This window comes from Buteo buteo, chromosome 23 (genome assembly GCF_964188355.1).
Source record: "Buteo buteo chromosome 23, bButBut1.hap1.1, whole genome shotgun sequence".
Classification (NCBI taxonomy): domain Eukaryota; kingdom Metazoa; phylum Chordata; class Aves; order Accipitriformes; family Accipitridae; genus Buteo; species Buteo buteo.
Window position 1 is genome coordinate 11,100,290 of NC_134193.1, and position 26,922 is coordinate 11,127,211.

The 26,922-nt window shown below is 60.5% G+C and overlaps 1 protein-coding gene across 1 annotated transcript; it reads right to left on the reverse strand.

The window, feature by feature from the left end:
- Nucleotides 1-14: 14 nt before the first annotated feature.
- On the reverse strand, nucleotides 15-26,225 carry NPDC1 (neural proliferation, differentiation and control 1). Its single transcript, XM_075054679.1, is given in 9 exon segments — nucleotides 15-467; nucleotides 1,392-1,488; nucleotides 1,607-1,728; nucleotides 1,731-1,923; nucleotides 2,371-2,437; nucleotides 2,564-2,728; nucleotides 2,871-2,978; nucleotides 9,753-9,896; nucleotides 26,054-26,225. Coding segments are annotated over 9 exon segments (1,068 nt in total). The 5' UTR covers nucleotides 26,148-26,225; the 3' UTR covers nucleotides 15-389.
- Nucleotides 26,226-26,922: the final 697 nt, after the last annotated feature.

The window sequence follows — 26,922 nt, forward strand, 5'->3', positions numbered from 1 at the left end:
GTCACATCAGCCCAGCCGCAGCTGGGTCAGCAGCCCCCTCCTCAAAGCCAAATGTAAAGAGACAGTGTTGTAACCCCCGCCAGGTTCTGTGCCAAGGCAGCGGCTGCCCCCCCACCCCGGGGGCTGGCGTGTCCCGGAGAGCAGCTTGTGAAGGGCAAGGCAGGGACGCGATCACAGCAGCAAAGAGGACAAGGACGCTGGAAACGGGGGCGATCCCCCCCTCCCATAGCTGTTAGTGGGTGTTTATTGGGCAGGCGTCGAACAGTCTGGCAGAGCGGGGTCCATGCCCTTCGCCTGGCTGCGGGTGCCCCTCCGACGCGGCCGCCCCACCGGGCTTCGGCGTTGGGCTTACAGTCCGTAGCAAGCTCAGGCAGAGGATAAGAGGGGTGTTACTGGTGCGACTTGGGGTTGGAGGGGTGTAAGGAGGAGTCGTCAAACAGCGGGTTCCTCACTTCCATTTCTCCAGTCTGCGGCAACAGGAGGGAGCGGGATGGGGGGAAGGAAAAGGCAGGAGGTCAGAAACCAGCTGGGGTTTGATCCACCCTGTCCCAAGGGGTTTGGGTCTGAACCCTAGCCCAGCAGGGACGAGTGATGATGGGGGAGACCTCGCGGGCTGGGGTGACACACCAGGACCCTGCCATCACCCCTGGAAAGGCGCTGCCTCCCTGCCAGGAGCAGTCGGGGATGCTGGGGTGGGGTGATGATGTGTAAAACCCATGGTCCCGGATGGGATGGGACCCCACAGCCTGGCTGGCAGGAATGGGGTTCCTTGCCCAGACTGCCTGCCTGCCATCAAGTGCCCTTTAATGGGCCTGTAAAAACCTAATGATGACCCTTAATCTGGGCCCTGATGGCTGGGCTCTGCAGCCATTACCATGTGAAAGGCTCCTTTTGGGTCTCTTTGTGCTCTTTGTACCCAGGGCTGTTAGGAGCTGCCCTTCCCCGGGGTCTCCTGGCAGCCAGGAAAGTCCCCCCTGGCTTTGAGTGGTCACAGGTCCCCGGTCCAGGCACTGGGGAGGCACCAGGATGAGCCCCCCTGGTCCCGGTGCCCAGGAGCCTGAGGTGACCATGTCCCTGGGACCGCAGGGATGGTGGGTTGGGTCTGCCAATGGCTGTTCCAGCTCTTTGCTCCCAGGGCCATGGGGCAGCGCTCCCCAGTGAAAAGCCCTGTGCTCGGGGACCCACGCCAGGGCACCCACTCCTGCCCGCTGGAGAACTCCAGTGGGACCTGACCAGGGCACATGGGGGAAGCAGAGAGGTTGGACCATCTCAGGGTTTGATGAAGGACGTGTTGAAAAGGCTCCTGGAGAGGAACTGCACATCCCAGGCATGTGTCAGATCCCACCCTGCATGCACAGGGTCTCCCCCCAGCCGCCCTGCACCCACCATACCGGAGCCAGCCCGGGGCACTCGTACACGGTGAAGTCTCCATCCTCATTCTCCTCGTCGGATGACGCTGAGTCCGGCAGCTTGGGCTCCTCTTTATGTCTGGGGGGAGAGGATGCAGAAAGGGGGTGAAGCCCAGGGGGACGATTAACAGCACCCCAGTTAATGGCAGGGCATGGACCAGTGACTGGGTCTGCTGTCTGCTCCCGGGGCTGCTTACTTCTCCATGGAGAGCATCTGCTGTTTTTGGTGCTGGTAGTGGTACATCTGGGCACTCTGAGCCAGTGTCTTGTCCCCGGGCTGTGGAAAGAGCAAGGACAGGCATTGAGACCGAGCTCCAGAGAGCCCCCAGCCTGGCTGGTGGGTGTTCCCCCCTGTATTGGAAGCCCCTCAAGCAGAGCACACGCCTGGCCTGAGCACCAAACACCCCAGGAGGGATGTGGGTGCCTTACCGAGATCTTGTCATAGGGTAGGGGGCTGGCCGCTCGCTGTGCTGAGTAGTCTGCTTTCTGTGCCAGCCTGACCTCCTTTTGCAGCCTGCAAGCAGAGGAGAGTGGTTGGCAGGAGCCACTAGAGCAGACGACTCCATACGGGAGCCAGTGACCCCCAGAAGGGCTCAGTCCTCCCACCCACACCCCTGCTCTTTGCAATGGCACCCCTGATGGGTGGCACCCCTGGGCACAGCCATCTCCATCCCGCAGGGCCTAGGCACCAGGCACTGTCATGCCCGGGATGCCAGCACCCAGGGCTGCAGCCAGGGCCAAACTAGGTGCCACCTGCTCCCAGGAGCCTGCGCCTGGCACAGGGGTGTCCCACTGCTGTCCTCCAGCCCCAACAGGCAGATGCCATACCTGCAGGGGGACTGGCAAGGGCAGCTATTGCCTCTCCTCCAAACCCCCCCAAGCGCCCGGGAAGCATAGGAACAAGCTCCCCCAAGCACAAAGACAGTGAGGGACTGGCTGGCACCAGCAGCGCCTGGCTCACCTGCACCAGCAGACTGCAGCCACGATCAGCGCCGAGATCCCAGCCACTGTGCACACCATGATCAGCCCTGCAGAGGTGGAGTGGGACACCGAAGGACAGTGGGTGAGCCTGGCGGCACAGTGCCACCAGCCCACGCTCTCCTGGCCGGGACGTGAAACCCCCTCCTATGAATCGCCTGTCCCCCGGGTCTCACCGAGCACCATGTCATCATTTGAAGGTATGGGGGACACCTCCACCGGGTACTTCTGGACTGCAGTGGTGGTAGAGGTGGGGAGGGTGGTGGCTGCCTCCCTCTGCAGAAGCCCCTCTCTCAGCCTGCTGGCCATGCGCTGTCTGCCACTGGCAGGGACCAGGGTGGCTGTGGGAAAAGGCAGAGCTGTGAGCAGAGCAGTGCCAAGGCAGCGCTGGAGGGCAAACCAGCCTGGGGTGCAGTGTCTGGCCGCCGTGGGGTCCCCGGCACCACTGCAGAGAGTGGTGGGAGCGAGGGAGCAGACACTTACTCCTGGGCTTGCCATCCTGCAGTGGGTGGGAGTGAGGAGCCTCTTGCCTGGCCAGCACGTCCACCAGAAAATCGATTTTTTCATCCAAGCTGGGAATGGATGTCCGCCCTGTGCCAAGAGAGAGTGGGCATGAGATGGGCACCCCGGGATGTGGCCGCATGCCCAGCCCCAGGGCTGGACCCAGCATCCCCCTGAGAAGGGGCTCACATCCCAGCACGAGCAAATGCAGGTGGTTTGGAGTCTAAGCCCACTCGGATGCAGCCCTCTGGCACACCTGTGGTCCCAAAGCTGACACCTGGGATCTGTATGTGTCCTTGCCACTTTTGGGATGCTTTTCACCCCACAAATGCTGGAGGCTGCAGGAGCAACAGTGGCCTCAGCCGCTCCCATGCCAGAGCCAGTGGATCCTACAGAGCCCCATAGGAGCAGGCAGGCTGCCAGCACCTGCTGCTCAGGAGCTGCCCCATGTCCCCACACCTGGAGCCATACAATGGCCCTGAGCGAGGAGGGACACAAGCTGGACCAGGAGAGACACCCCACAGCTGCCCTGCTGCTGCGAGGTGCTAGGGGCAGCTCTGGCAGGGTGAATCGCAGACCCACTGCAGACAGCAAGGCTGGTTCAAGAGCAGGCAAGGGACACTTGAACATTGTTTTTTTCATCCCAAATTGTCTTGTACAGCCCAGGGGGATGGAACCACTGCAGACCAGGGCTCATCTGGGGCTGTCCAGGAGCTGGTGGGAACCCCCACTCTAGCTGAGGGGCCAGTCCCTGCACACCACCTGGCAGGATGCAGCCCCTTTGGGGGAGGAGGTTGGGGTCCCCCAGGCAGCAAGGGCCACCAGGTATCCCCAGGGGCTGGCTGGACATTTCATGGGTGGCTGCCCCAGCTCATGACCTAGCAAGGTGCACACCGGGGACACACAAAGGGCCATGTGCCCCTGTGGCATGGGGCACAGGCGGGACCCCCACCCTGGCCTGGGGGTGCCCACCCATGGAGTGACAGCATGGAGCAGGAGTGGAGCTTCTGTCCTCAGGCTTGCCAAACAGCGAGCTCACCACTCTGCTTTTAACAGGATTAAACTCAACTTCAAAGGCAGGAGACATTGCTGTCCCCATCCCTGCTCCCTCTGACCCAGCACTGCCGTATTCAGGCTGTCCCCAGTGGGAAGCCCTGGAGGGTAAATCAAGACATACAAAGGCGAGGTGGTACCGGCAGCTCGGTTCCGGGATAATTCAAGGTTATAACAATTACAGCTCCTCTGTCCCTGCTCCCAGTGTTTGGAAATAAAACCCAGTTCCCTCTGGAGCTGGGCACAAAGGCCACTCAGCTGCCCCGTGACTCAGAGCCACACAAGCCAAACACCAGTTTAAAAGGGGGACACTCTTGCTTTAAACAAGTGCACAAAGAGCCACTGTCCCCTGTGTCCCCAAACTGACCCCCAGCCTCCCATCCTTGGCAGGAGCTGGAACATTCCATGAGCCCCAGGTTTCCCCAGCTCTTTGCACTCTTGTTTCCATCCCCAAAGTGATTTGCAAAGCAGCGCCACAGCCACGTGGTGCCAGGTTTGGGGCTGTGCCACCAGTGCCGAGCCCAATGGGTGAGTGCCATGGTGCCAAGGTGCTGGCATGGGGGCAGGCTCTCCTGATGGGCAGGGGAGCTGGCATGGGACTGAGGGTGACAGCTCTGTGCCCAGAAGGGGACAGCCTGGTGTGTCATGGGGACAGCCCTGTGCCCAATTTGGGGACATCCTGGTGCCCGGGATGGGAACAGCCTGGCTCTAGGTCCCCACTGCGCTCATGGAAAGGCCTGTCCCCATTCCCACCTAGGGGACTGCCATGCCCATGTGTGTCACCGTCGGGCCTGGGAGAACTGGGCTGTGTTGGTGTTCACAGCCCAGCCCTGCCCTGACACCCCTTGGCCTTGGGCAGACGCAACTGCAACAGCCAACACTTCAGGAGGACGAATGTGACATGGCTGGAAAAGGAAAAAACCCTGGAAAACCAGCAAGAGCAGCTCTCAGGTCACTCTGAGCCTCCCGCCGTGTGAAGCAGCATAAGGAAAACCAAGGCAGTTGTGCCATTTGTGGTTTCTGGCATTGCCAGCAGTTCCTGGGCTGTGCTGCTCACCTGGGCTAACCAGCTTTATTGCCAAGTTCCCTTTCAGCAGCTAAAAATCCCTGCATCCCTGTTTTGTTCAGCAGCTGAGATTTCCCCTGGTGATGTCACATCTGCCACCCCACAATGTCGGCGGGGCAGAAGCAGCCTGGCACCAATGGCTGGCTCCTGCTGGGGGTGCCCAAAACACCACGGTGAAATGCCAGCCTAGGGCTGCTCCCCAGGGAACAGAGGGCTGGGGCTGAGCCCCAGTTCCTGCCTGGCTGCCCCATACCCTGGCTCTTGCTGCGAGAGGAGCAGAGATGGGGGGGCTTCCAGCGGCCCTCCCAGCCCTGCTTCAGCGATTTGGGCGTGCTGGGCAGGCACAGCGTGCACGCAGGGTATGCACAAAGCACAAGGGACAAGCACAGGAGGCACGCAGGGCTTGCACAGGGCACGGCTGCCCTCTCATGGTAGGTCCCACCACCTGCCTGCAGCAGGGAGGGCACGGCCAGGCTGGCACACAGCAGCCCAGCCCAGGCGCTCTCCCCCCCACCTCTCCTTGGGACTTTTCCCTTGCCAGAGTCTCCAGGGCTCAACCCTGGGATGCGCACAGGGGTCTCGCCAGTTACCGTGACAGGTTTGGGGACAGCAGGGAGCGGAGAAGAGACATGTGTGGCTTAGCCCCGGGCAGAGGAAACCTGATGTTGACAGTGTCCACAGGAGGGCATAAAATTCCTACAAATCCATTTATTTCTATGGTCCTGCCCCAGGATGACGGATGCCCTCCTGGCTGCTGGCAGCACAGCAAGCCGGGAGGGGAGAACTCCCAGGTTCACAAACCAGGACCCCCTTTTCCCTCCTCTTCCCAAAGTGCTTCTCGCAGCCTGGTGGAGCTCAGCCCTGGCTCCGTCCTGGTGGGGTCAAGCTGGAGCAGGGACGGAACCCACCAGCCCAAACCACATCATGCAAACTGATCACAGCACATTCAAATGGCACACAGCACCATGGTGCTGGCAGCATTTTGGGGGCTCAGACCCCTACGCAGGCAGCGCCAGCGAGGTACAGGCAGCCAGCTGCGCACCCAGCCAAAGCAGCTGCAGGATGCACCACATCATGAGGTCCCGCGCATCCCATCTCACCTCCTTGCTGGTGCTGCACCAGGTATGCCGAGACACCCACGCACACTGTCACCAATGGCAGGAACACACCACTCACGTGCATCACCCTCCCGAGACCCCCAAAATGCTGCCTTTCACCCCAAAAAGCTGCTCTTGGTGCCTGCCTGCATGGGTACACCAAGGGAGAGGAGCCCAGGCTTCTGCCCACGCTCCTGTCAGGAGCTGCAACCAATCGTGGGGACGGTGCAGTGGCGGTAGCTGGGATCCCGGGATCGGCGTCACCAGTAATTGCAAGCAGCTCAAGGATGCCTAACCCTTTAAAGGGGCTGCCCACGCAGCGTGGGCAGCCCCTTTAAAGGGTTAGGCATCCTTGAGCTGTGGCAGCTTCCCCTGTTTGCATTGCATCCTCCCCCAAATGCAGCTATTGCAGCCCCTCTGCATCCTCACAGGCTCCCATGGTTGCACCAGACAGCTAGGTGCTGCTGCCAGACTGGCAGGATGTGAAAGCACCCGTGGAAAAAAATTGGTGCCTCCCTGGCAAAAGGAGCTGGGCATCCTCAGGATGCTATCGCTCCCCTACATGCTAAAACAGATGATTTGGGAGGGGATTCCCTTTTTTTTTTTTTCCCCCTGTACCCACACTTTTGCTGCCAGAAGGTGGTGGCATTGCTTGAGATAACAGGATGAGGCTGGGGAGAGACCCTGGGATAGTCTCTGTCCTCCTGGCATCCTCCGAGGATGCTGCCGCTGTCCTGCATCTCCCTGACAAAGCCGGGAGAGGACACTACCACGGTCCCAGAGAAGCTGGGAGAGGATGCTACGGTGATCCCACATCTCTCTGCCAAAGCCTGGTGAGGATGCTACCTCGGCTGCATCTCCCTTCCGAAGCCAGCACGGAGCGGGGTTGCTATGGAGATGCCAGCGCATGTGCAGCCCTTCTGAGAGGGGAATTTACTCCCAAGACTTCACATTAAAAAAACCCACAAACTACTGTTAAAGCTGTTCAGTACCTGTGGATGTGGAGCCCATGGCAGGGGGCATCTGCCTGTCAGACCCTTACTCACTGCTGAATGCGAAACCTGGACCCCATCCCTGTGCCATCTCGTCCTCCCCCAGCCATCACTCCCATTTCAGTGCAGCTCGGCCCCTCTGCCCGAGAGCAAAAGGGCTGCGCAGAGCCAGGGCCCCACTTTGGGGGTCTCCCCTCTGATTTAAGGGGTGATCCCCCTGCCAGGAGTCTGATCGCACGAAGGGCACGATGGGCTCTGCCATCCCCCATGCGCCCACCTGCTCCAAAGCACAGGCTGCACCCTGGTGGGCCCCCGAACGTGCCCAAGACACAGGAACCAGAACACAAAGAACCCCCCCCAAAAAAACAGAGGACTCCTCCATGCTCAGGTGCAGGGGGAGCTGCCTCTCTAGGACCTGCCACAGTCTGGTGAGCCAGTGCTTTTCCTCCCTGCCTGCACCGCCCGGTGTGAGATGAGCCACCCTGTGCGTTTTTGGGAACTCCCCAGGCCTTGGGGTGTGGGCAAAGGGCTGTGCCAGTGGGGATGCCGCTGCTGCGCCAGCAGGGATGCCACCTGGCAAGCACCAGCTCAGTCCCATGCCAGGGCTGGGCAATGCTGTGGGCTACCCACCACGGGCAGGAGCCAGGCTCCAGGAGGGACTGTGGGCTCTGCCCACCATGAAAAAATTAGTCCTGCCTTAGCAAGAGGGTTTTGGGGGCAGCAGGAGCGAAAAGCAGGCAGAGAAGGGCAGGCTGGAGGAAGATGCTGATGCGCTTTGCAGCAGGCACGGAGGTGGTTCAGAGGCACTCGAGAGCCCCCACCCTGCACCCAGGTGGTCCCCAGCGAAATGCACCGGCAACGGCGTGCAAGGGCACGGCCGGGTCCTGGCTCCTTCCCCACACACAGAGGCCACTCCACTTTAGTTAAAGCAAAAATAATTGGGTGGAGCTGTAATTAGTCTTAATTTGCCTGCTTGTTGAATCTGCAAGAAAAAACATGGTGTGGGGGGCACAGAAACAGCTCTGCTTACAGCTTTCCAAGCCACATGAAAAGTTGAGGGTCACCCTAAAAACCCCGTGCCCAGCCCCTGGCATCAGCTGTGCGGCCGACCCGGGGTGCAGGTGCCGTGGCTGCACCAGGAGCACCCTCCATGCACTGTAGCAGCAGGTGGGAGAGCCCTGTGCAGGGTGGCACGGGTGATCATGGGCTGTTGCCCCAGGGATGCTCTGCTCATCTCTCTGCCCACTGACACAGCACAGCCACCCATGCTGCCACAGCTCCCCTGAGAAAGGAGCAGGGGAATAACATCCAGTGCAGCCCTCGGTGCCCTTGCGCACAGCTGGGCAGGGTTCCTACCTGGCACTGCCGACTTCAGCCCTCCCGGCATAGATGTTGGGAATCACCAGAGGAGGAGATGGCAGCCCCAAACCACAGCCCAACGTCTCAAACCAATGGGAACCAGGTATTGAAATCCCAAACACTGGCATGGCTCAGCCCTGGGATGGGTGAGGTGGCGAGCACCTGTTTGCCTTGGCCACGGGGTCTGCACAAGTCACAGCTCTGTGCATCAAAAGCTGCTACCCTGCTCCTGCAAAGCCTGGGGCTCTGCATGGCCACTTCCCCTCCTCCGAAAAGTTCCCACCCCAAAGCAGCCAGGCAGACTCTGGAGCACCCTGGCAGCCTCCAGGCCCCCTCCTGTCCCTGGGCTCCTGGGCACCCCTGGGTGCTGGCAGGGTCCAGTGGCACACACAGTCACCAGCATGGCTGCATGAGGATGCAGAAGGAGTGGAGTTGGGTCTGTGTGCTCCCCGCCAGCCCCAAACCCACCACATATCTGCTGTGAGCCAGGGCTTGGGGTGAGAGGGGGCAGAGCTGCCATTCCCATGGAGATACGGCTGTGTCCTAGTTTCAGCTGGGATAGAGTTAACTGTCTTCCTAGTAGCTGGTACGGTGCTATGTTTTGAGTTCAGTATGCGAAGAATGTTGATAACACTGATGTTTTCAGTTGTTGCTAAGTAGTATTTAGACTAAAGTCAAAGATTTTTCAGCTTCTCATGCCCAGCCAGCGAGAAAGCTGGAGGGGCACAAGAAGTTTGGAGGGGACACAGCCAGGGCACCTGACCCAAAGCAGCCAACGGTGTATTCCATACCACGTGACATCCCATTTAGTATAGGAAACTGGGGGGAGTGGGGGCGGGAAATCGTCGCTCGGGGACTGGCTGGGTGTCGGTCGGCGGGTGGTGAGCAATTGCCCTGTGCATCATTTGTACATTCCAATCCTTTCATTATTGCTGTTGTCATTTTATTAGTGTTATCATTATCATTATCATTATTAGTTTCTTCTTTTCTGTTCTGTTAAACCATTCTTATCTCAACCTGTGGGTTTTGCTTCTTTTTCCCAATTTTCTCCCCCATCCCACTGGGTGGGGGGGAGTGAGTGAGCAGCTGTGTGGTGCTTAGTTGCTGGCTGGGGTTAAACCACGACAGGCTGCCATAGAGAGGAGAAGTCAGAGGACAGGGAGCACGGGTTCTGCTGGAGTGGGGGGCTGCCCCAAGGCATGGGAACCTCCTGGAGCTGCAGATGTGTGGGGCAGGTTTGCAGGCAGGGCTGGGCAGGGGGCTGCAGAAGGAGCTGCTGCAGGGTGGGTGCACCTACCGCTGGGTGAGAGCTGCTTCTGGATGCATCGCCCGCGGTTGTCCTCCCGGAAGGGAGGCAGGCAGGGGCCGCAGGTGCCCGACCCGGGTGGGCAGAACTCCCGGCGCTGCAGGGCACAGTCCAGGCTCCGGGGACACGATGCTGCTGTGGGGACAGGAGAAAACAGGTCAGGAGGAGGAGAGGGGTCAAACGCTCCTCCGGGTCTGTCCAGGGCCTCTTGGCATGGGACCCAGCCCCGTCCCGGCCCCACCTGCGGATGGCAGGTCCCACTGCAATTAATGGGTACGGATGTGCTTCACTGGAGCTGCCTCTCAGCCCCCCTTTGCCTTCGCAAAGCCATTACGGACTGCAATTAAGCCCAGGCTCTAATGACCTGAGATTTGGCCTCGATGATCCTTACAGGTCCCTTCCAACTCGAGGTAGTCTATGATTTTATGACCTGCACAAGGCTCTTTGCTGCCTGCAGGGAAGAGCAGGCAGTACCCATCCTCCTGTATGGGACCCAGAACCCCAGGGTGCTGCCGTCCCCTGGGATGCTCCAAGTCCCAGGGTGCCGCCATCCCACAGGACACCACAAGCCCCAGGGTGCCACCATCCTGTGGGATGCTCCAAGCCCCAGGGTGCTGCAGCACAACCTGAGTCCCGCAGAGCTGGCAGCAATGACGATCTCCAGCCCCTGCCTGCACCACACAGGCAGCGTCTGAGAAGGCTGGCAGCTGAAAGCCAACCAGCACAAACTGATGCTCATGTGGTAGCTGTCGAACAAAAAAAAAAAACCCCAAACCAACACTCCCCAAAGCCTCAGCACTCCTGTGATAGGTCATCACAGACAGCAGCAGCTTCCGTTTCCATCCCTTTGATATCACAACAGGGGAAACAGGAGGGATCCAGCCCTCCCCTGGTGACTCACCACAGCCCAAACCTCCCTCGTGGCTTTACGGGGCATCTCATTTCCAGGTCAGACCCGGGGACCTCTCTGGTACCTATGGGTAGGCATGAGCCCCCCACACTCCAACCTCATCTGGACCCAACACGCTCATGATGCTGTGGCAGCCAGTGATGGCCAGGAGCAGCCCCGATCCTCCCCCAGCCTGGCTGAAGCCAGTGGCACCTCCTAGGGGGACACAAAGTCCCTGGGTCCTACACAAAGCCGAGTCCTGAGACCGGGTGATGGTGCCAAACTGAGTGCAGAGATGGAGAGAGGAACCGTGACCAGCTGGGACAGTGACACACAGGGCTAGCACGCAGGTCTCACCTGCGGCGTGGGGCTGTGAGGACACTCTGGGGTCCCAGCCTCCAGCGACAGCAGCAGGAGCTGTGCTGGGGACGGCGACAGTGGTGGCACTGCTGCAGCATGAGCACAGACATCCCTCCCATGCAAGCTGGTGGCAGTGAGGAGCTGGGTACCACCCAGTGCACCTGTGTCCTGGGCTGGGCACAGCTGGATGGGGGGGTGCATAGCTGGATGAGGGTGCAGCACCCAGCTGACCTAGTCCTGCTCTTCAGCTTGCCATGCGTGGCCATGCCCACAGCTTTCCCACAGGCAGCAGCAGGCAGGAGAGCACCGCCGCAGGGCCCTCACCAGGAGCAGGGCCAGGCCTGGCAGCCCCCGGCCTGGCAATGAGTCACGGCAGGAGCTGGCTCCCAGCACCGTCCCACACTCCCTGAGCCATCCCTGTCAGCCCTCGTCCACCCACGTCAACAGAGCGGGCAAAGTGCCCGCCATCTGCCTATCCCCGTCCCCTGGGGAACGGCAGCACCGGGGACAGCCCTAGGGCAGCATGGCACCAAGTGCCCCATGGGAAGGGGCACCCTAACTTTGGGGGCTGTCCTGAGCATCCCCATCCCTGCAGCACACTGGGGGTGAGGGGGGCAGCCGCTGCCATGCCCAGGCACGGCATGGCGGAGAGTCCCAGCACAGGAGGGAGCCACCAGGACATAAAGCTGCAGGGCCACCGCAGCAGCTCTGCTCCCCCAGCAAGGGCGCAGGTGCTGAGCAGGATGCCATCCCAAAGCAACAAGTGTGCGATGCCAAGCAGGATGCCACCCACAACAAATCCCCCTTTGCACAGCCCTATTTCACCATTAAACTGCTCACCAGAGGGTACAACTGCTACCAGTGGTCCCCAGACTGCACCCAGACCCCTCCATACTGCACCCCACAGGGCATCACATTCATCGCCCTCCGGCTGATGGTGCCGAAGAAGGGCAGAACTGCCTTTGCTGCACTGGTTTCTCTTGCGGGCATGGTTTTCTTGGCAGCTGCAATTAGGGTTGGCTCAACTCTGTGCCAGGCGCAGCAGCCTGGGGGGATTCGCTCGGGGCCGGGGGCAGAGACCACCGTGCCCACAGGAGCCAGGTTGGCTACCTGGGGACAGCGTGGGGCTTGGCCAGGCAGCTGGGGGAGAACTAATGCTTAATGGGAAAATAATAGGGTGTTTAAGCACAGAAATAGGACTCAGCCGCCTGCTTCGCCTGCCCTAGGCTTGCTCTCAAGGCTGTTTTGTTTAAAGATCACAAAAAAGCCCAAACACGTGGCTGCTCAGGGGCAGAAGGAACTTTTGGCACTGTGCAGCCCCAGGGGTGGGGACTTGCCACATCCCCATGGGGCACTGGGGGGACAGACACTGGAGTCCCCCGCCTGTGCCATTGTGGAATAATTGCTGGAGGTCACTTATTGATATGTCCCCCTCTTAAGAGAAGGTAAACCTCCAAGGTGGAATGCAGTGGATATGCAAGGAATCTGTTTCAAAACAATTCCCTAAGCAACATAACCTGCAACCTTAGATGTTAGCAACACCAGGGGAGCTTGGTATGCTGACCCTAAGAGAAGCAACACAGAGGGTGGAGCGGAGTGGAAACACCGCGGCCAGGCTCTGTGATATCGCCACAGGGATGGGAACTGGATGGCACTATGGAACTGATAAACCGCATAGTTGTTACCCTCAGCCAGCCCTGAACCAGCAGTTCTTCATTTTCTGTCAAAATCATGTCCTCTGGGTGAACTTTGCTCATTGTAATCTTATTATAATACCAAAACACACCTCCACCCCAAAGACTACCCACCTTCAAGGTGTGACCACCCCTCACTGAGCATGCGCTCTTAATTTTTCTAGCTTATACCTTTAAAAGTAAAGCGAGGAGATTTTATACCAATCATAATAAAGCTATGTATCACTAGAGTGACTCAAGCTCCACCTAAAAATAAGAAAATAGTATAAAAGGGCTTAAGAGAGGAGGAACGTTAGGGAAGATACCATCGTGGACAAGTCAGGAGGACATTGCTGACTTCTGGGATCAGGCGACGGGCTGAACCTCTCTTCCCCCCCATAGGGACGTGAGATTCGAACCCTCGGTTATACCGAGTGCTTCCCTGGGAAACTCAGAAATCTCTACAGAGTTATTCCATAATTTAATGTGTTTGTTGTCAGCTGTATTATTCATATTCTTGGTACTTGAACATGCTTTGCAGACAGTGTATTTATCGCTGGCAACCCAAAAGAATCTGCACTTCTGTTGCTTTAATAAACTGTACTATTTATTAATCTAGCCATGAGAGTTCTCACTGAATGCAACCATACTTCTTGAGACTGGCCATGTTAGTTCATTGAACACGACCAGACTGAAAGTACATTGCACTATTTGTGCATCCATAATCAAGGTAGTTCAATATATTGAACATGACCAGACTTACAGTGTCAAATTGGGCATCACTCAGAATCTAAGCCTAGCTGCCCCCAGCCCCTCTGATATCTGAGGACAAGCTGGAACGCAGGGGGGTTTATTTTCTGCCAAATTTCCTTACCCTTTAATGCAGCAGCAATGGACCCATGGAAACATGTCCCCTAAAACAGACGCTGGTGAAAGCTGTTTACTGGTGGGAGGAAGCCACCCTGATGTGGGTCACCTGGCACTTGCAGCCGCCCAGCACCATGAGAACCCAGTGGGACCCTCGGAGCCACCTCAGGGTAGTGGGACAGGCAAGGTGGAGAGCAGCCCAGAGCCAGTGCCCAGCAACTGGTTAAATAAACCCCAGCCTGGAATATATAAAAGGTTGTTATCTCTGTTTGAGGAATGAGTTGTGCTTGCTCAGCTGTCATGGGCTGGGATTAGGAGCAAGACAGGCAGGCACTGATCTAATTAAGCTCCCCATGTGTAATCAATTGGTGGTTAGCAAGCAGATACCACTGCGTGGGCACCCTGCAGTGTGAAGGGTTCTATGGGGGCTTTGCCACTCTCTAAGCCCACTGCAAAGCCCAGCGGCTGCTTCCTGGCTGGGCTGCTGAGAGTGGGCACCTCCATGCCAGGCTGGGTGCCAGGGACTGAGCAGCCCCCATGCCTGCACTCAGGAGCCATGTCTGACTGTTGCCACGCTGGGGGGCTGCCACCCACCCAGCCCTCCCTGCCCCAGCCCTACACACCCACACGTGCCCAGGGTGGCTGGTACCACCCTGCCCAGTGCTCCAGCAGTCAGGCGGTGGAGTCCAGCTCCTGTTTCAGGGTGTACCTGACCCTCCCCACCACCCCTCAGCTTCCCCAGCCCCGGCACAGCACTGTGGCTGTGGGTCCTCCTTCCCACACACCCACCCCAAGGTGGGTGCTGGGGCTGGCACAGCATGTATGTCCGATTTCCACCCCAACAGTGACCGTGCCATGGCCACGCCACCCACCTGCACCAGTGCCAGCTTGCAGGCGGCAGCCCCCCAGCCTTGCTTCTGCTCCTGTGGTGCTGCTGTCGAGTCTGGGACAATTTGGGATCTCTGCAGCCCAACCATGCCCCCTGCTTCACATCAGTACAGCCCAGGATGGCCAGTCCCACTGGCTGCTGGGGTCGGAGGGACAGCCTGGCCATGGGTGGGATGGGGAATGAGGGACTTGGGCTGGTCCCAGGGAACAGGGGCACAGTGGGGCAAACCAGCTGTAAGATGAAGCGAGAGGAGCGTGCAATAACATGGAGTCGGAAGCCAGCCAGTGCCAGCCAAGGCACAGCTGGGATGCACTGCCCAGACGTGCCAGGGGAGTCTGGAGGAGGGGGATGCTCCATCCAACTGCTGTCACCGTGGCTGCCATGGTGCAAACCTCCCATGCAGCTGGGCAGCGAGCCCAGCCCAGCCCAACCAGAGGTAACCTGTTAAACTGGGCTTTGGGCTGGGACAAGCCGCCAGTGCTGGAGAAGGCAGTGTGGCTCCCTGCAGGCAGAAATACAGGCAGGAGCTGAGCCCAAGGCCAGCAGGCGAGCAGGACACTGTGCAGCCGGCACAGAAAGACAAACAGCTGGTGAGCATGAGCCGGGGACGTGTGTGAGCACGAACAGCCCCATACACAGGAGGAAATGCTGGCACACGAGCTCCAAGCTATATGCACGCACGCATGGCCCCCAGATGGGTGATCCAGGTGGGAAAGCTCAGCACAACACCCCCAGCCCTGAGGACCCACCCCAGGGAGAACTGTGCCAGGTATCTGGGGCAGGCCCCGAGGCAAGCAGAGCACCTGCAATGGGGTGTGCCCGCTGCGCCCCTCTGAATGCCATAGGGTCTGGCAGTGTCTCACCATGGCTGGGCAGGGCACAGAGCTCCTGACAGTCATGGCCCTGGGTGAAGTGGTTTTTTGACACTTGTGCCAAAACACGCAGGTGAAAAAAACAAACCCAATAACACCAGGGAGGATGTCCGGGTGGCCGGGAACTGCCCCTGCTGTGTCACTGCCACAGATAGAGAGATAAAAGTTAACGTAAGAGGATAATTAATTAGCGCTGAGCACTGGTCTGAGTGCTTACGTTCCGTGCACCGCCAACGCCCAGCCTCCCGGCTGACAGGGCCCCGGTGCCAGCGGCATGAGCTGGCAGAGCCCGCTGGGCATTAGCTGCGGCGGATGAGTGGGCACGGAGCTCACGCCTGCCTGCCGCGTGCAGCCTGCCCGAGGGCCACAGGGGTCTGGCCCCGCATGGCAGCAAGACATGGCCCCTGGCAGGGGATGGTCACTGAGCCAGGGCACGGGGCCACACCGGACACGGGGAGATGTTGGGGTGCCCGGGGAACAGGGGCGCATGTCTCTGCTCCCATGTTGAGCCTCTGCACGCTGGCGCACGGCTGCAGCTGGGGGATGACTATGGCTGAGGGCATGGCAGATGGCCAGCAGCGGCAGCAGCCTGGGCCCCGCAGCGGCGCAGTGTCTGCCAGCTCCACTCCAAGGTCACTTCTCCTCCTCCTCCTCCTCCTCCTCCTCCAGCCGGGTGATGTGGAACCTGCCTGCAGCCTGCCTGCCCTCCCAGCGCTTCTGCTGTGAGCTGGCACCGTCTGGGGCTCTCCTCCTGCCTCTGCAAATTGTTCCTGGCTCTGAAGGGCTGGAGCCGGCCCCGGGCAGGCAGGCGGGCAGGCATGCTGCCCCACGCCACACCCCAGGTCCCGAGGTCTGGCTTCCCCCTGCCCCACAGGCTCCCTGGGGCAGGGGCAGTGGTCCTGTCCAGCAGCAGGCAGGAGCAGGGGGGCTGAGACACCCGAACACCCCAGCTCCACTCCCCCCATGCCCAGGGACACGGCCCCCAGGGTAAGCGGACGGTCACCACCTCGACTGCCAGCGGCCACAATAATACAGCAAAAGCTGGGCTGGGTGCTTGGGGTCGCCCGGGCAGGTGCCCCAGCCCTGGCACCGCTCCCGCTGCACACGCCGACCACGGGTGACACTCACCGACAGCGGGTGACGCACACCGACCGCAGGACAGACACCATGCCAGCGGCCTTGAGCCCTGCCAGGCTCCCTGACCCAGTTGCATCCTCCTGCCCCTGCTGCTTCTTGCACCTGAAAGCAGGTGGAGAGCAGACGGGCTTCAGGCACGGCTGTACCCCCGGGAGTGATCCCCTTCCCCGGGCGCAGCTGCTGGCACCATGGCCCCAGCCAGCACGGCTCTGCCACCGCTCTGGCAGGCCCCACGGGAGCTCTGCCGCTGCCTGCAGCCGCTCACGTCACTGCCGTGCTCCTGCCCCCGAAAATGCAGCAGACGGAGACCCCTCCCGCGCGCGGAAGCAGCAGAGCGGGCTTCTCTGCAAACAGTAACCCTGGCCCACCGGGAGCAGGGGGACGTTGGCCACGTCACACGGCTCCTGGGGATGGAGGCTGCGGCACGGCCACGCAGCCTGGCTCCCCCCGCCACCCCCTCCTGCAGCAGCACCGGTGGCACGTGCTGGCCCACCAGAGAGCACTTTGCAGCTGAAAGTGCTTGTTTGCTTTTTGCTTTGGCAGGTTTCTTCAGGCAAAGGCCACGCGCCACCGGGCTTCCCGTCCCTGAGGCCACCAGGGCTCATGTCCCAGCTTCCAGCTTTTCTGGTTCAGCTGGGCGGGTGCCGAGGTCTGGCCCAGCTGATAAAGCACAGCGGCAGAGACTGTCCCCAGTGCGGCTTACGTCACGGCCAAGGGACAGTGCCAGCAGGCCTGCACCGCAGGCTGGGGGACAGGGGTATGCCTGCAGAGCCCCCCCCCAGTAGCATCCCCCCTGCCTGCACAGCGAACACCTCGGCTGCACTGTGCTCCCACCAAGGGGACAGTCCTGCTGGCAGCATCCCCACTCAGGAATGACAGAAAATGCCACCACGGGCAGTCACCCGGGTGAAAGGCCACTGCTGGCTGCTTTCGAGCCACCGGCCCCGGCAGGGGCTGCAGGGAGTGCTGCCTGCACCGGAGCCCCCGTGTACAGGCAGTACAGGCAGTGTGGTGTGCACCTGGTGCTGGGAAGAGATGGAGCCAGTGCGGGGTGGGCACGGGCCTGGGGAGGCAGCGGGGCTGCATGGCAGAGGAGATGGGAGCCATGCTGAGGGCAGCTGCCTGCTGCAGCCCTGAGGCCATCACGATGGGCTCCCAGAGCCTTGTCCCCCTCCAGGTTCAATGCCAAGGGGGAAATGGAGGGCCAGGAGGGGCTGAGCCAAGCTTCCCCAGAGGTGGGGGGATGCCAAATCCCCAGCAACCCCAAACACTTCACCTCCCCAACTGCCGGTGTTACCCCAGAGCCTGCTCACATTGTAGAGCAGACCCCATCTACAAACACCCCAAAATCTCAGGCTGCTCCTGCAATCTGGGGATGGGGGAAGGGGGAACACCAGGTAGCCTCCTCCTGCCACGCCAAGGGAGCAGGATTTTGTGTCATTGCCACTCAAACCCCTTAACCAGCCAGAAAAATCCCTGTTCCCTGCCGTGACAACCTGCCTGGTGCACCAAGGGAAGAGGAGCTGGATTGATGGAGGCTGCAGGAAGGGGAGACGGCACCTGGGTGTATGGAAACAGCTCCAGCAAAACTGCAGCTCCAGACCCCAGCAGGGACCAGGCAGAGCCGGAAGGCAGCAGAAGACATGACCACCCTGCCTGTGGCAGGCAAGGGGGGCACTGAGCCAAACGAGACACCCCTGGTCCCCCAGCCCAGCCATCCCTGGGCACTGCCAGCTCTGGCCCCAGCTCGCTGTCTCCTTCCAGCTGCTCAGGGCAGCTCCAGCCCCACAGAGGCTGTGCTGTGACCGGGAGGGTGACATGCTGCATCCCCTACTGTGCTGGCATGACCCTGCAGTGCCAGGGCTGTCTCCAGCCACAAGAGCTTTGCCTCAGGTATTCAGGAAGAGAAGAAATAATTAAAAAAAAAAAAAAAAAAGAAAAAAGAGAACCAGATGCCATATGCCATTTCCTCAGTGCTGCCTGCCCAAACCTGCCACTGGGTCTGCATCACCGGCCCTGGCTCGGTTGGGTGTGTGCCCACCCATACTGGGGACCCCAGGGTGTCCCTGATGCCAGCCCACACCAAAAAGCACCTTGCTGCTCTTCACAGCTCAAACCACCCACTTTCAGTCTTATCAGGTTTTGCTCAAGCAAATACCAACAGGCTTGGTACCTGCCCAGAGCCCACTGGGGCTGGGGCAGGGTTTTTTAAATTCCTTTTTTACTAGCTGGGCTCTGAGATTTGGCACATCACGACAGGTGAAACAGCCGGTGGTCAGGGCCACGGTGCAGAGCACTGCCGCAAGCAGGTTGGCAGGGCTGGCCCCATGCAGGCACGGTGTGCTAACGTTGGGTGCACAGTGTGGCGGCTCCACCAGTGAGGGGGACCCCTCCTCGCATCCCCACGGTGCTCTGGGACACTGCAATGGGCAGTGTAGCACAGTGCTGGACACTTGCTGTGCCAGCATCACAGGGGATGGGCAGCCCTGACTCCGCTGCCGTGCCTGCACTGGGGCGGGCTGTGCCCTGCAGTGCAGGGTGTTTTACAGCTCTGCTCCAAGCACAGATCCACCTGAAGCCCTGAGCAGCCTCGAGGGAAGGATTCGGGTCCAGCTCTCTCCTCCTGGCACTGATCAGGCACCAACCGATCAGTGGGGCCCTGTCTGCCAGGGCGTCCGCCTGCCCAGTGAGCCATGGCAAAGTAGAGCCATGACCACCGGTGAGCTCTCCCTGCAGACCCATTGCTGCTGGCAGGGAGGTGGAAGAGGGCAGTCCACCTCCCCCCGCCAAGCACCCAAGGAGCTGCCAGGCCAAGGGCCGGCACGGCCACGCCAGCACAGCTCAGCCATCTGTGAGCAGCCACACACTCCCGCATGCTCCCACTGCTGAGCTGGAAATAAAACCCTGGAGCAGCAGCTCCCCAGCAAAGCACCTCTGCGCCCACTGGGGCCAGATGCTCTTTGGCAAAGCCAAAGCCCTCCCACACCTCACTGCCTTCCCACGCTGCCAGAGACATTTTCCAGCCTTTGGTAAAGATGCACCAGCATGATTTTGCTGATTAAACACCCTCAGGCAGCTCAGAAGCAGCAGTGGCAGCAGCAGCACAGGCAGCTTCGCTCGGGGTGGGGAGTCCATCCATCCTGCCCCCACTATCTGCCCTGTGCTTGGCACCAGCCTAGGTGCTCCCACCAGCCCATCACCCTGAAATGGGGGTTTGGGGACACAGCCACTTATCAGCAGGTGCCAGGGGCTACAGGGGCCGACCTTTATGGCTTCCCAACGGCTTGCAAGTGTGGCAGGCAGCCCGCATCCCCACAGACATGCAAGGTGAGAGGTAGGCGGAAAAGCAGGGGCTGCCTGACCCCACTCCGCTTGGGCTGTGCCCACAGCTGCACCTGTGCTGACTCAGCTGCCACCAGTAATAAAGACCTGTGGGACATTGTGTCCTGCTGGGGCAGAGAGCCCAGAAACTGGGGGGGCCCCCATGAGCTGAGAAAATGGGGGGCCGCATCCCAGGGCTCCTGGAAAAGGGCTGCAGACGGTGCCAAAACAGCTGGACCCAGAGATTTCTTCTGGGTTTTATCCTCCACAAGAGGCAGCCTGCTCAAGGAAACCTCCTCTCCAGCCAGGAAGCCAAGAATTACGGCCGCAGGATGGGTTGTGTTGCCAGCAGCTTACCGGGGCCGCCCCCTCTCCCGGCTTAGTGGGTGGCTGGGAAATAATCCCCAACAGATGTGAGACGATGAGCTCCCCGAGACAGAGCTGCTCCTCCAGCACGCAAGAGCCACGGGTTCCCCAGGAGCGCTCCTCTGCAGACCCCCAGCTGAGCCCAAACAGCACCCATGGGTGCTATGGCTGCAAAGCAAGAGCAGCGGCTTCCCCACCTTTTGCCCTCCACCTCTGCCACTGTCTCATTTCTATAGGAAGGGAACAGGGGTCAGGAGCCTGGGGGACCCCTGTGCCACAATGAGCCAGGGTCCCTGCCAGCACACCAGCTGACATGTCACCTCTCATGCCACCCACCTGAAGCGATGAGTCCCCCCCACCAAAGAGCAAACCTTCCTCCCTCAAAGGCCTTTCCCGCCTCCGTCTGTGCAGGAGAGACCCCAGCAACATGCCACGGGGTGCACTGGTTAGGGCAGGCAGCTGCCAGATCAAGGTGCTCCGGGACAGGAAGAGGCAGGGACTGACTGGGACCCGCTCTGGCTGCGCTTCCTTCCTCCAATTCAAAGTGCGCTCCAGGTACGTGATGGACAGTTTTTTCCCGTTGCAATTATTGTTAGCTCACAAAGTGGCTAATTACAGGCCTGCTGCCGCCATTCGGCGCTCTGCTCATCCCACGGCGGCAGCAGTCAGTAAAGCCCAGGCAAGGCCATAGAGGTGGGGGACACAGAAGGGAGATGCCCCAGCACTGGCAGCAGCACTGGGGCCATGCCCTGGGGTTTTGGGGGGCAGCCGGCCTGGGGGAGCCACTGCACCCATCGGGGACCAGACCCAGAGCTCCCTGTGGGGCCGAAGCACCAGGGCACTGTGTTTATGGGATTAATGCAGGGATGGGACCAAGGGCAGCTCCTGTCCGCAGTGCCCAGGGACCCAGTGCCTTGCATGTAGGGTAAGGCCACCCTGTCACCCCTCCTGTCCCTGGCACCCCCATCACCCCATCAACCCTCTTGCCCCCAGCAACCCCCCATCAACCTTACTGTTCCCAGTTGTCCCCCCCCCCATGCTACCACCCCTCCTGTCCCCATCACACCAGCAACCCCATGATCCCTCCTGTCCGCAGTGCCCAGGGACCCAGTGCCTTGCATGTAGGGTAAGGCCACCCTGTCACCCCTCCTGTCCCTGGCACACCCATCACCCCATCAACCCTCTTGTCCCCAGCACCCCCCCATCAACCTTACTGTTCCCAGTGCCCCCCCATGCTATCACCCCTCCTGTCCCCATCACACCAGCAACCCCATGACCCCTTCTGTCCCCATTGTCCCTGCCACACTGTCACCCCTCCTGTCCCTGGCACACCTGCTACCCTTGTCACCCCTTACTATCTCCAACATCCCCATCCCCCCTCTAGTCCCCAGCACCATCAACTTCCCTGTCCCCAGTGCCCCTATCACACTGTCACCCCTCCTGTCCTCAGCATCCGCACAACCCCTCCTGCTCCCAGCGCCCCCCCATAAGCATGTGGCAGAGCTAAGCTGATTACCTCCCTTAATACTGCCATGGCCCAGAAGAGCCGTTTCAGGCAAATGTCCCAGACTCATCTTCCCCTTTCCACTGTGGTAAGGACCCAGGTGCCCCTGGGGATCGAGGGGTCCCTGGGGAGGGGAGCGGGTCTGCAGGGCCATGGCAGCCCCATGGAGGCCCCTCCAGGCAGTGCAGTCCCAGGGTCAGGCCAGGGTCCTGCTCCAGACCCTCGAGACTGCCTGTGGACCCCAAACCCGTGCTTGGAGCTGCCAGGGAAACTGCGGATCCGAAAGGCCTGACCCTGCACAGCGTAACCACAACATCTCCCAGGCTCCGGGACCACAGTCTCCCCACCCCAAATGCCAGCTCTCCCTGCACTGGCACCCACAAGGCAAGGCTGGGGCGCACATGGGTTTGTGGGTCCCCAGCAAGCTGCAGCGAAAGGAGAGGAGGGACTTTCATCGTGTCTCTTCCATAAACCATAAACTTTTCCTTGATGCTGACAATGTCAGGAATTGGGATCATGGAGATAGGGGGCCTCTTCCCAGCTGTTCCCCATCCCCAGGCCTGCGGATGGAGCCCTGCCTAGGTCCCTGGTGCAGGTACTGGCCCACGGAGCCCCGCGGGATGCTCATGCACCACGTCCCCAGCTCCTCCCACACCTCGCCTACCCATGAGGGCTCATTTCTCACAGTGGAAGCCAGCCCAGCAAATGTAACCCCAGAAAACATGGGGGAAACATTACTTCCAAGAATAAAATCACACAGAAAATTAAACTTGGGAGCAACATGCAGCTCTCAGGGAAGCAGCACCCCAGTTGCCGTGCCAGAAACACGGTCCGCACCGGCGTGGCAGAGGACACCCTGATGTGCAGCCACGTGGGGGTTCAAAGGGACAGCGTGGCTGCACGCTGCTGAGCAGGACCATCACCCAGCATTGCCACTGCTACCAGGGGGACTCAGATGACCTTCTCTGTGTCTCAGGAAAAAGCTGGGGCTGGAAATATCTGCTTTCTGCACACCAACCCATGCGATGTCGGGGGGCTTGGAGACCACCCCCTGCTCACCCACTGGGCAGAGCCCTGGGAAGCTCAGCAGGGCAGCCAGTCCCTTGCAAGTGCCACGGGTGCAGCACCGGGCACCACTGTGATGCTCCCAAGAGGGGCTTGGAGCTGCCCCAGCTTCAGCATTCAGGATTATGGTCCCTGGGGACAGCTCACTGCATCTCGACCCCACTGCAGCTCTCTCCCCAGCGTGGTGATTGCAAAGCAAGCAAATTAAAAGCCAAGAGATGGACAATCCCGCTGCAGGCTGAGCCGTAAGGACTTCACAGAGGATAGCTTCTGCCTTACCATGTCCAGCTCTGGACCTTGACAAGTCCCTGCACCACTGGAGAGCTGGAGCAGCCACTATCAGCACCAGCATCCGTGCTCCCACCCGCATCCCTGAGGAGCGGCATGAGGAGGAAAGGCAGCGAGGAGCCAGCAGTTTACATGTGGCCAAATGGGTCACTTGGACTAGAAAGGACCACTCATTTTTTGCTGAACAGCTTCTCCAGGCGTTTCCGATGCAAAGTGCTGGCTGTGGCAGCAGGGCCGGGGTTTTCAGGCTTATTAAAAAAAGAGGTTCTTGCCCGTCATCCCGCTTAGAAAATCTTTTTTTGTTTATAATAATAATAATAGAATAAATTTGGCAACGAAATTACTCAAGAAGGGGTGAGAAGTCCAACTCTCACTAATGCTCCAGGAAATGCAGCCAGAAAACAGGCAAGAAAGTGTTTCTGCCTGCAGCTGAGTGCACTGGATAGACCCATGGGCAAAAAACACAACTAAGGAGTACCAGCCAAAACTAAACCACCGCTGTACCACCTCCAAAGCCAGCTGCTGTCCATCCTCCAACTTGGATGAGGCGCTCAGCAAGATGAGGATGTTACTGTGCTATGTGCTGCTGCATCCCAGGAGATGGCATCTATTGGAGGGGCCTCTGGGTTGCAGCACCAGCAGATGAAGGTGGGGAGAAGGAGATGCCAGCCCCCATTTGAAGAAGCTTTGCTGAAGCCACAGAGGCAGAAGGACGTGGGTATGGTGGTCCAGGACCTTCTCCCCCATCTCTCTCCTTGTCAGAAGGCAGCTTCACCAGCACACCCTGGAGCAGGAGCTCTGGAGCAGCAGAGAAAGCTGAGCTCTGCCCCATCTGCCCAGGAAGGGAAATTATAGAACGGGAAGAAACTGCCAACGTTTCCCCTGCCCTGCTGCACTCAGGGAGGAAGGCTGCAGGGACAGGACAGTGACTCCTGTCCCTGCCCAGCATGCCAGGGATGCTACTTCAGGCACCCTAGCCATCCTAGCCATCCCCAGGAGGAACCAGCCCAGAGCTCCCCACTGCCACGTACCAAGCAAATCCGACCTCCTGGCAGTGGGATGCTGCCGTCGGCATTTCCAGGCGGTGTGACGATGACATGATTGCAAAGAGCGCAAAGAAACCGTCCCCAGCTTTTGCTTGCAGGAAAGAGGTTGAGCCAGCCATCCCAAGCCCGCGTGTGCCAAGAGTGTGCGATAACCCAGCTGCTGGAGCAGGCTGCTGCTGGCGGAATGAGGCCCCTTGCGCTCGCCTTGTCTCTGGCAGCCCCCCGGGACTGGAAAGGGGAGGGGAAAGGGAAACTCTCCTACCACCCCCCTGCGACAGCCCACAGGCACAGCCACCCTCAGCAGCCCCTCGTGTGGTCCCTCCCCAGCAGCACTGCCCGGCCAGCTTATCCCACCCCAATCCCTTAAATTCAGAGGCAGCGGAGATTATGCTGGATCGCTGGTGCCTGCATCTGAGCCGCCCGGATCTCCTTCCCCCCATCGCAGCCTGCATCACCGGCACCCCAGGCTGGGCCACCCTGCCCTCGACACGTGGGAAGAGGGAGAGCACAGGAGCATCCCCACCTCCGCCTCCAGCATGGAAAGACCCGGATGTTTTGAACTGCTGGGAGATTTAAAAAAAATATTGCACCCTCTTGCCCTCCCTCAGAGTAGGCAATAGCACGGTGAGGCTGCACAGTCCCCGGCTGACGGCAGGCTGCCTGCCCGCCGTCCGCAGAGCCAGAGCAGGGAGAACAATATTGGATCTGCAAACAATGCTGGGAGCAAGGAGGCACTCCCCGACTCCTGCAGCCAGTGAGGCGGAAAGCACCTGCCCGGAGACACGCCGTCCTGCAGGCAGGGACACCACACCTCCCCGCCGGTGTGACCAGCTGGCATGGGCAGAGGCGGGCAGCCCCCAGGTTTCCCCACAGGCAGGAATGCTCAGGGCCGGTTGGCGTTTTTGGAGCGGTGATGTTTATGCCCATCACGGCCCCATGCACCCCAGCAGCGGGCACAGAGCAAGGGGACACGGTGCACGTCCAGTGCCAGACCCAGCAGGAGGAGAAATGCACTAACCTAGACCCCAAAACTAAAAAACCAGACCAGAACCAAAACCTAAACCCCCAAAACAACCCTTAAGAAAACAGAAAGAAGGCCAAAAGCAGTGCTGCTGGGAGGGAAATGAAAGCCATGCATTTTTTCTGCCCTGGGAGAGAGGGGAAACGCCTCTGTCAACTGATTCAGCCCCGTGGTGCGATGCTGCTGCTGCTCCCCTCGAGGGAGCAAGGCCAGGCAGGTGAGCAACCAGGGTGCTGCCGGCCTGGGGCTTCCTGGGATGGTTCGGTCACCACAGCAGCTTTATTTGAGGGGTTTTTTGTTTGTTTTGGCGTTTTTTAATTTTTTTTTCCCCAGTAAAGGTGCTTTGTGAGGGCCACCGCATAGGGCTGCTCTCACAGGTCCATGCTCTCTCCCCGCTCCAGGATCAGGCCCTATATCTGAGGGTACCCCCCGCCACCCCACACTGCTGCTGGGGACCAGTCCTGCGCTGATGCCACCTGCTGCCAGGGCCCCTGCCTGCAGCAGCGGGCAGGAGGATGATGGCAAGGGCAGGAGGGTGATGGCACGGTGCTGCCTGTCCCCGGGGAGTGCGGAGGGACCTGGCCAGGAGCTGGGTGGGGTGGGAGAAACCCCGTGGGGCTGCGGAGAGGGGAGCCCACGGGCCATTTCCCACCTTGCTTTCAGGCCGTGGGGATACGTGGACCATGCTACCCGGGGGGAAAGGACGCTGAGCGGTTCCTAAGCCACGGCAGCTTCCCTGTCCCGTCCCCCCCCCCGCCGCGGGACGCTGGGTGGGGTGGGCACAGGAGCAGCGGTGCAGGGAAGGACCCGCTGCCTCCTCCCAGAGGCCCGAGCACCCACGGATGCTGAGCCCACGTAGAGGTGGAGATGGGGGCGGCGAGGGACGGACAACCGCACCGGGCTCACCGTGGGAGGGCCCACGCGGGTCCCTTGGGAAGGGGACACAGACACGGAGCGGGGGGGGCGGAGGGGAGCGTCACGGAGATGCACTCACCGGCACGGGCGAGGCGCAGGCGGCAGGCCCCGAGGGCGGCGAGCAGCAGCAGCAACGCTCCGCGGCGGGCGGCAGCGCCCCGGGCCGCCACCATCCTCCACCGACACGGGCGGGCGTGGGGGCCGCGGCGGCTGCGGGCGGCGGCGGGAGCGGCGGGAGGGGCGGGGCGCGGCGGCGGGCGGGGCGCGGCGGCGGGCGGGGCCCGCCCTCCCCCCTCCCCCCTCCCCCCTCCCCCCTCCCCCCCCCGCCGCCAGGGCCCGCCCCCCTCCCCGCCGGGCCCCGCCCCTCCTGCAGCAATCGCGGCTGGGCCGCTGGAGCCTTCATCCCTGCCAGCATCTCAGCCCACCTCTCCACGCACCTCCCCCCTCCATGGGGTTCGGGGGGGTGTGGATCCCTCAGAGGGGGGCCGGGGGTGATGGCCACGTCCCCGCTGATGGCCAAATTGCGGGATGGGGGGGGGGGGCTGTGGCGTTGGGCCCCTTTGTAGGCACCAAGGCCACCTAAACCGGGCTTATCCTGTCATCCTCCCCCCCGAACCACCCTCCTTTCAACAGGAGCGTTTTCCAAAACGCTGGCCAGGGGCAGCCGCTCCGAGCGCTGGTTAGCTTGGTGGCATTGCTATTTTGTGTGGAGCCCTCTCTAGGTGCCAGGTGGGAGAGATGCCATCAAATCTCGAAACCAGAAATGCAGCCTGCGTGCAGGGAGGCGAGTAGTGTGGGGCAGCAAAGATGCTGTTTCTGCCCAGCTCCAGGAGCAGAGGTCAGGGGAAACTGGTGGATGTTGGAACCCAGTTACTGCCCCAGTCCCGCAGGAATGGCATAAACTGGGGACGAGGGGTTGGAAAATCCCACGTGTGGGTTGTGTTGCTG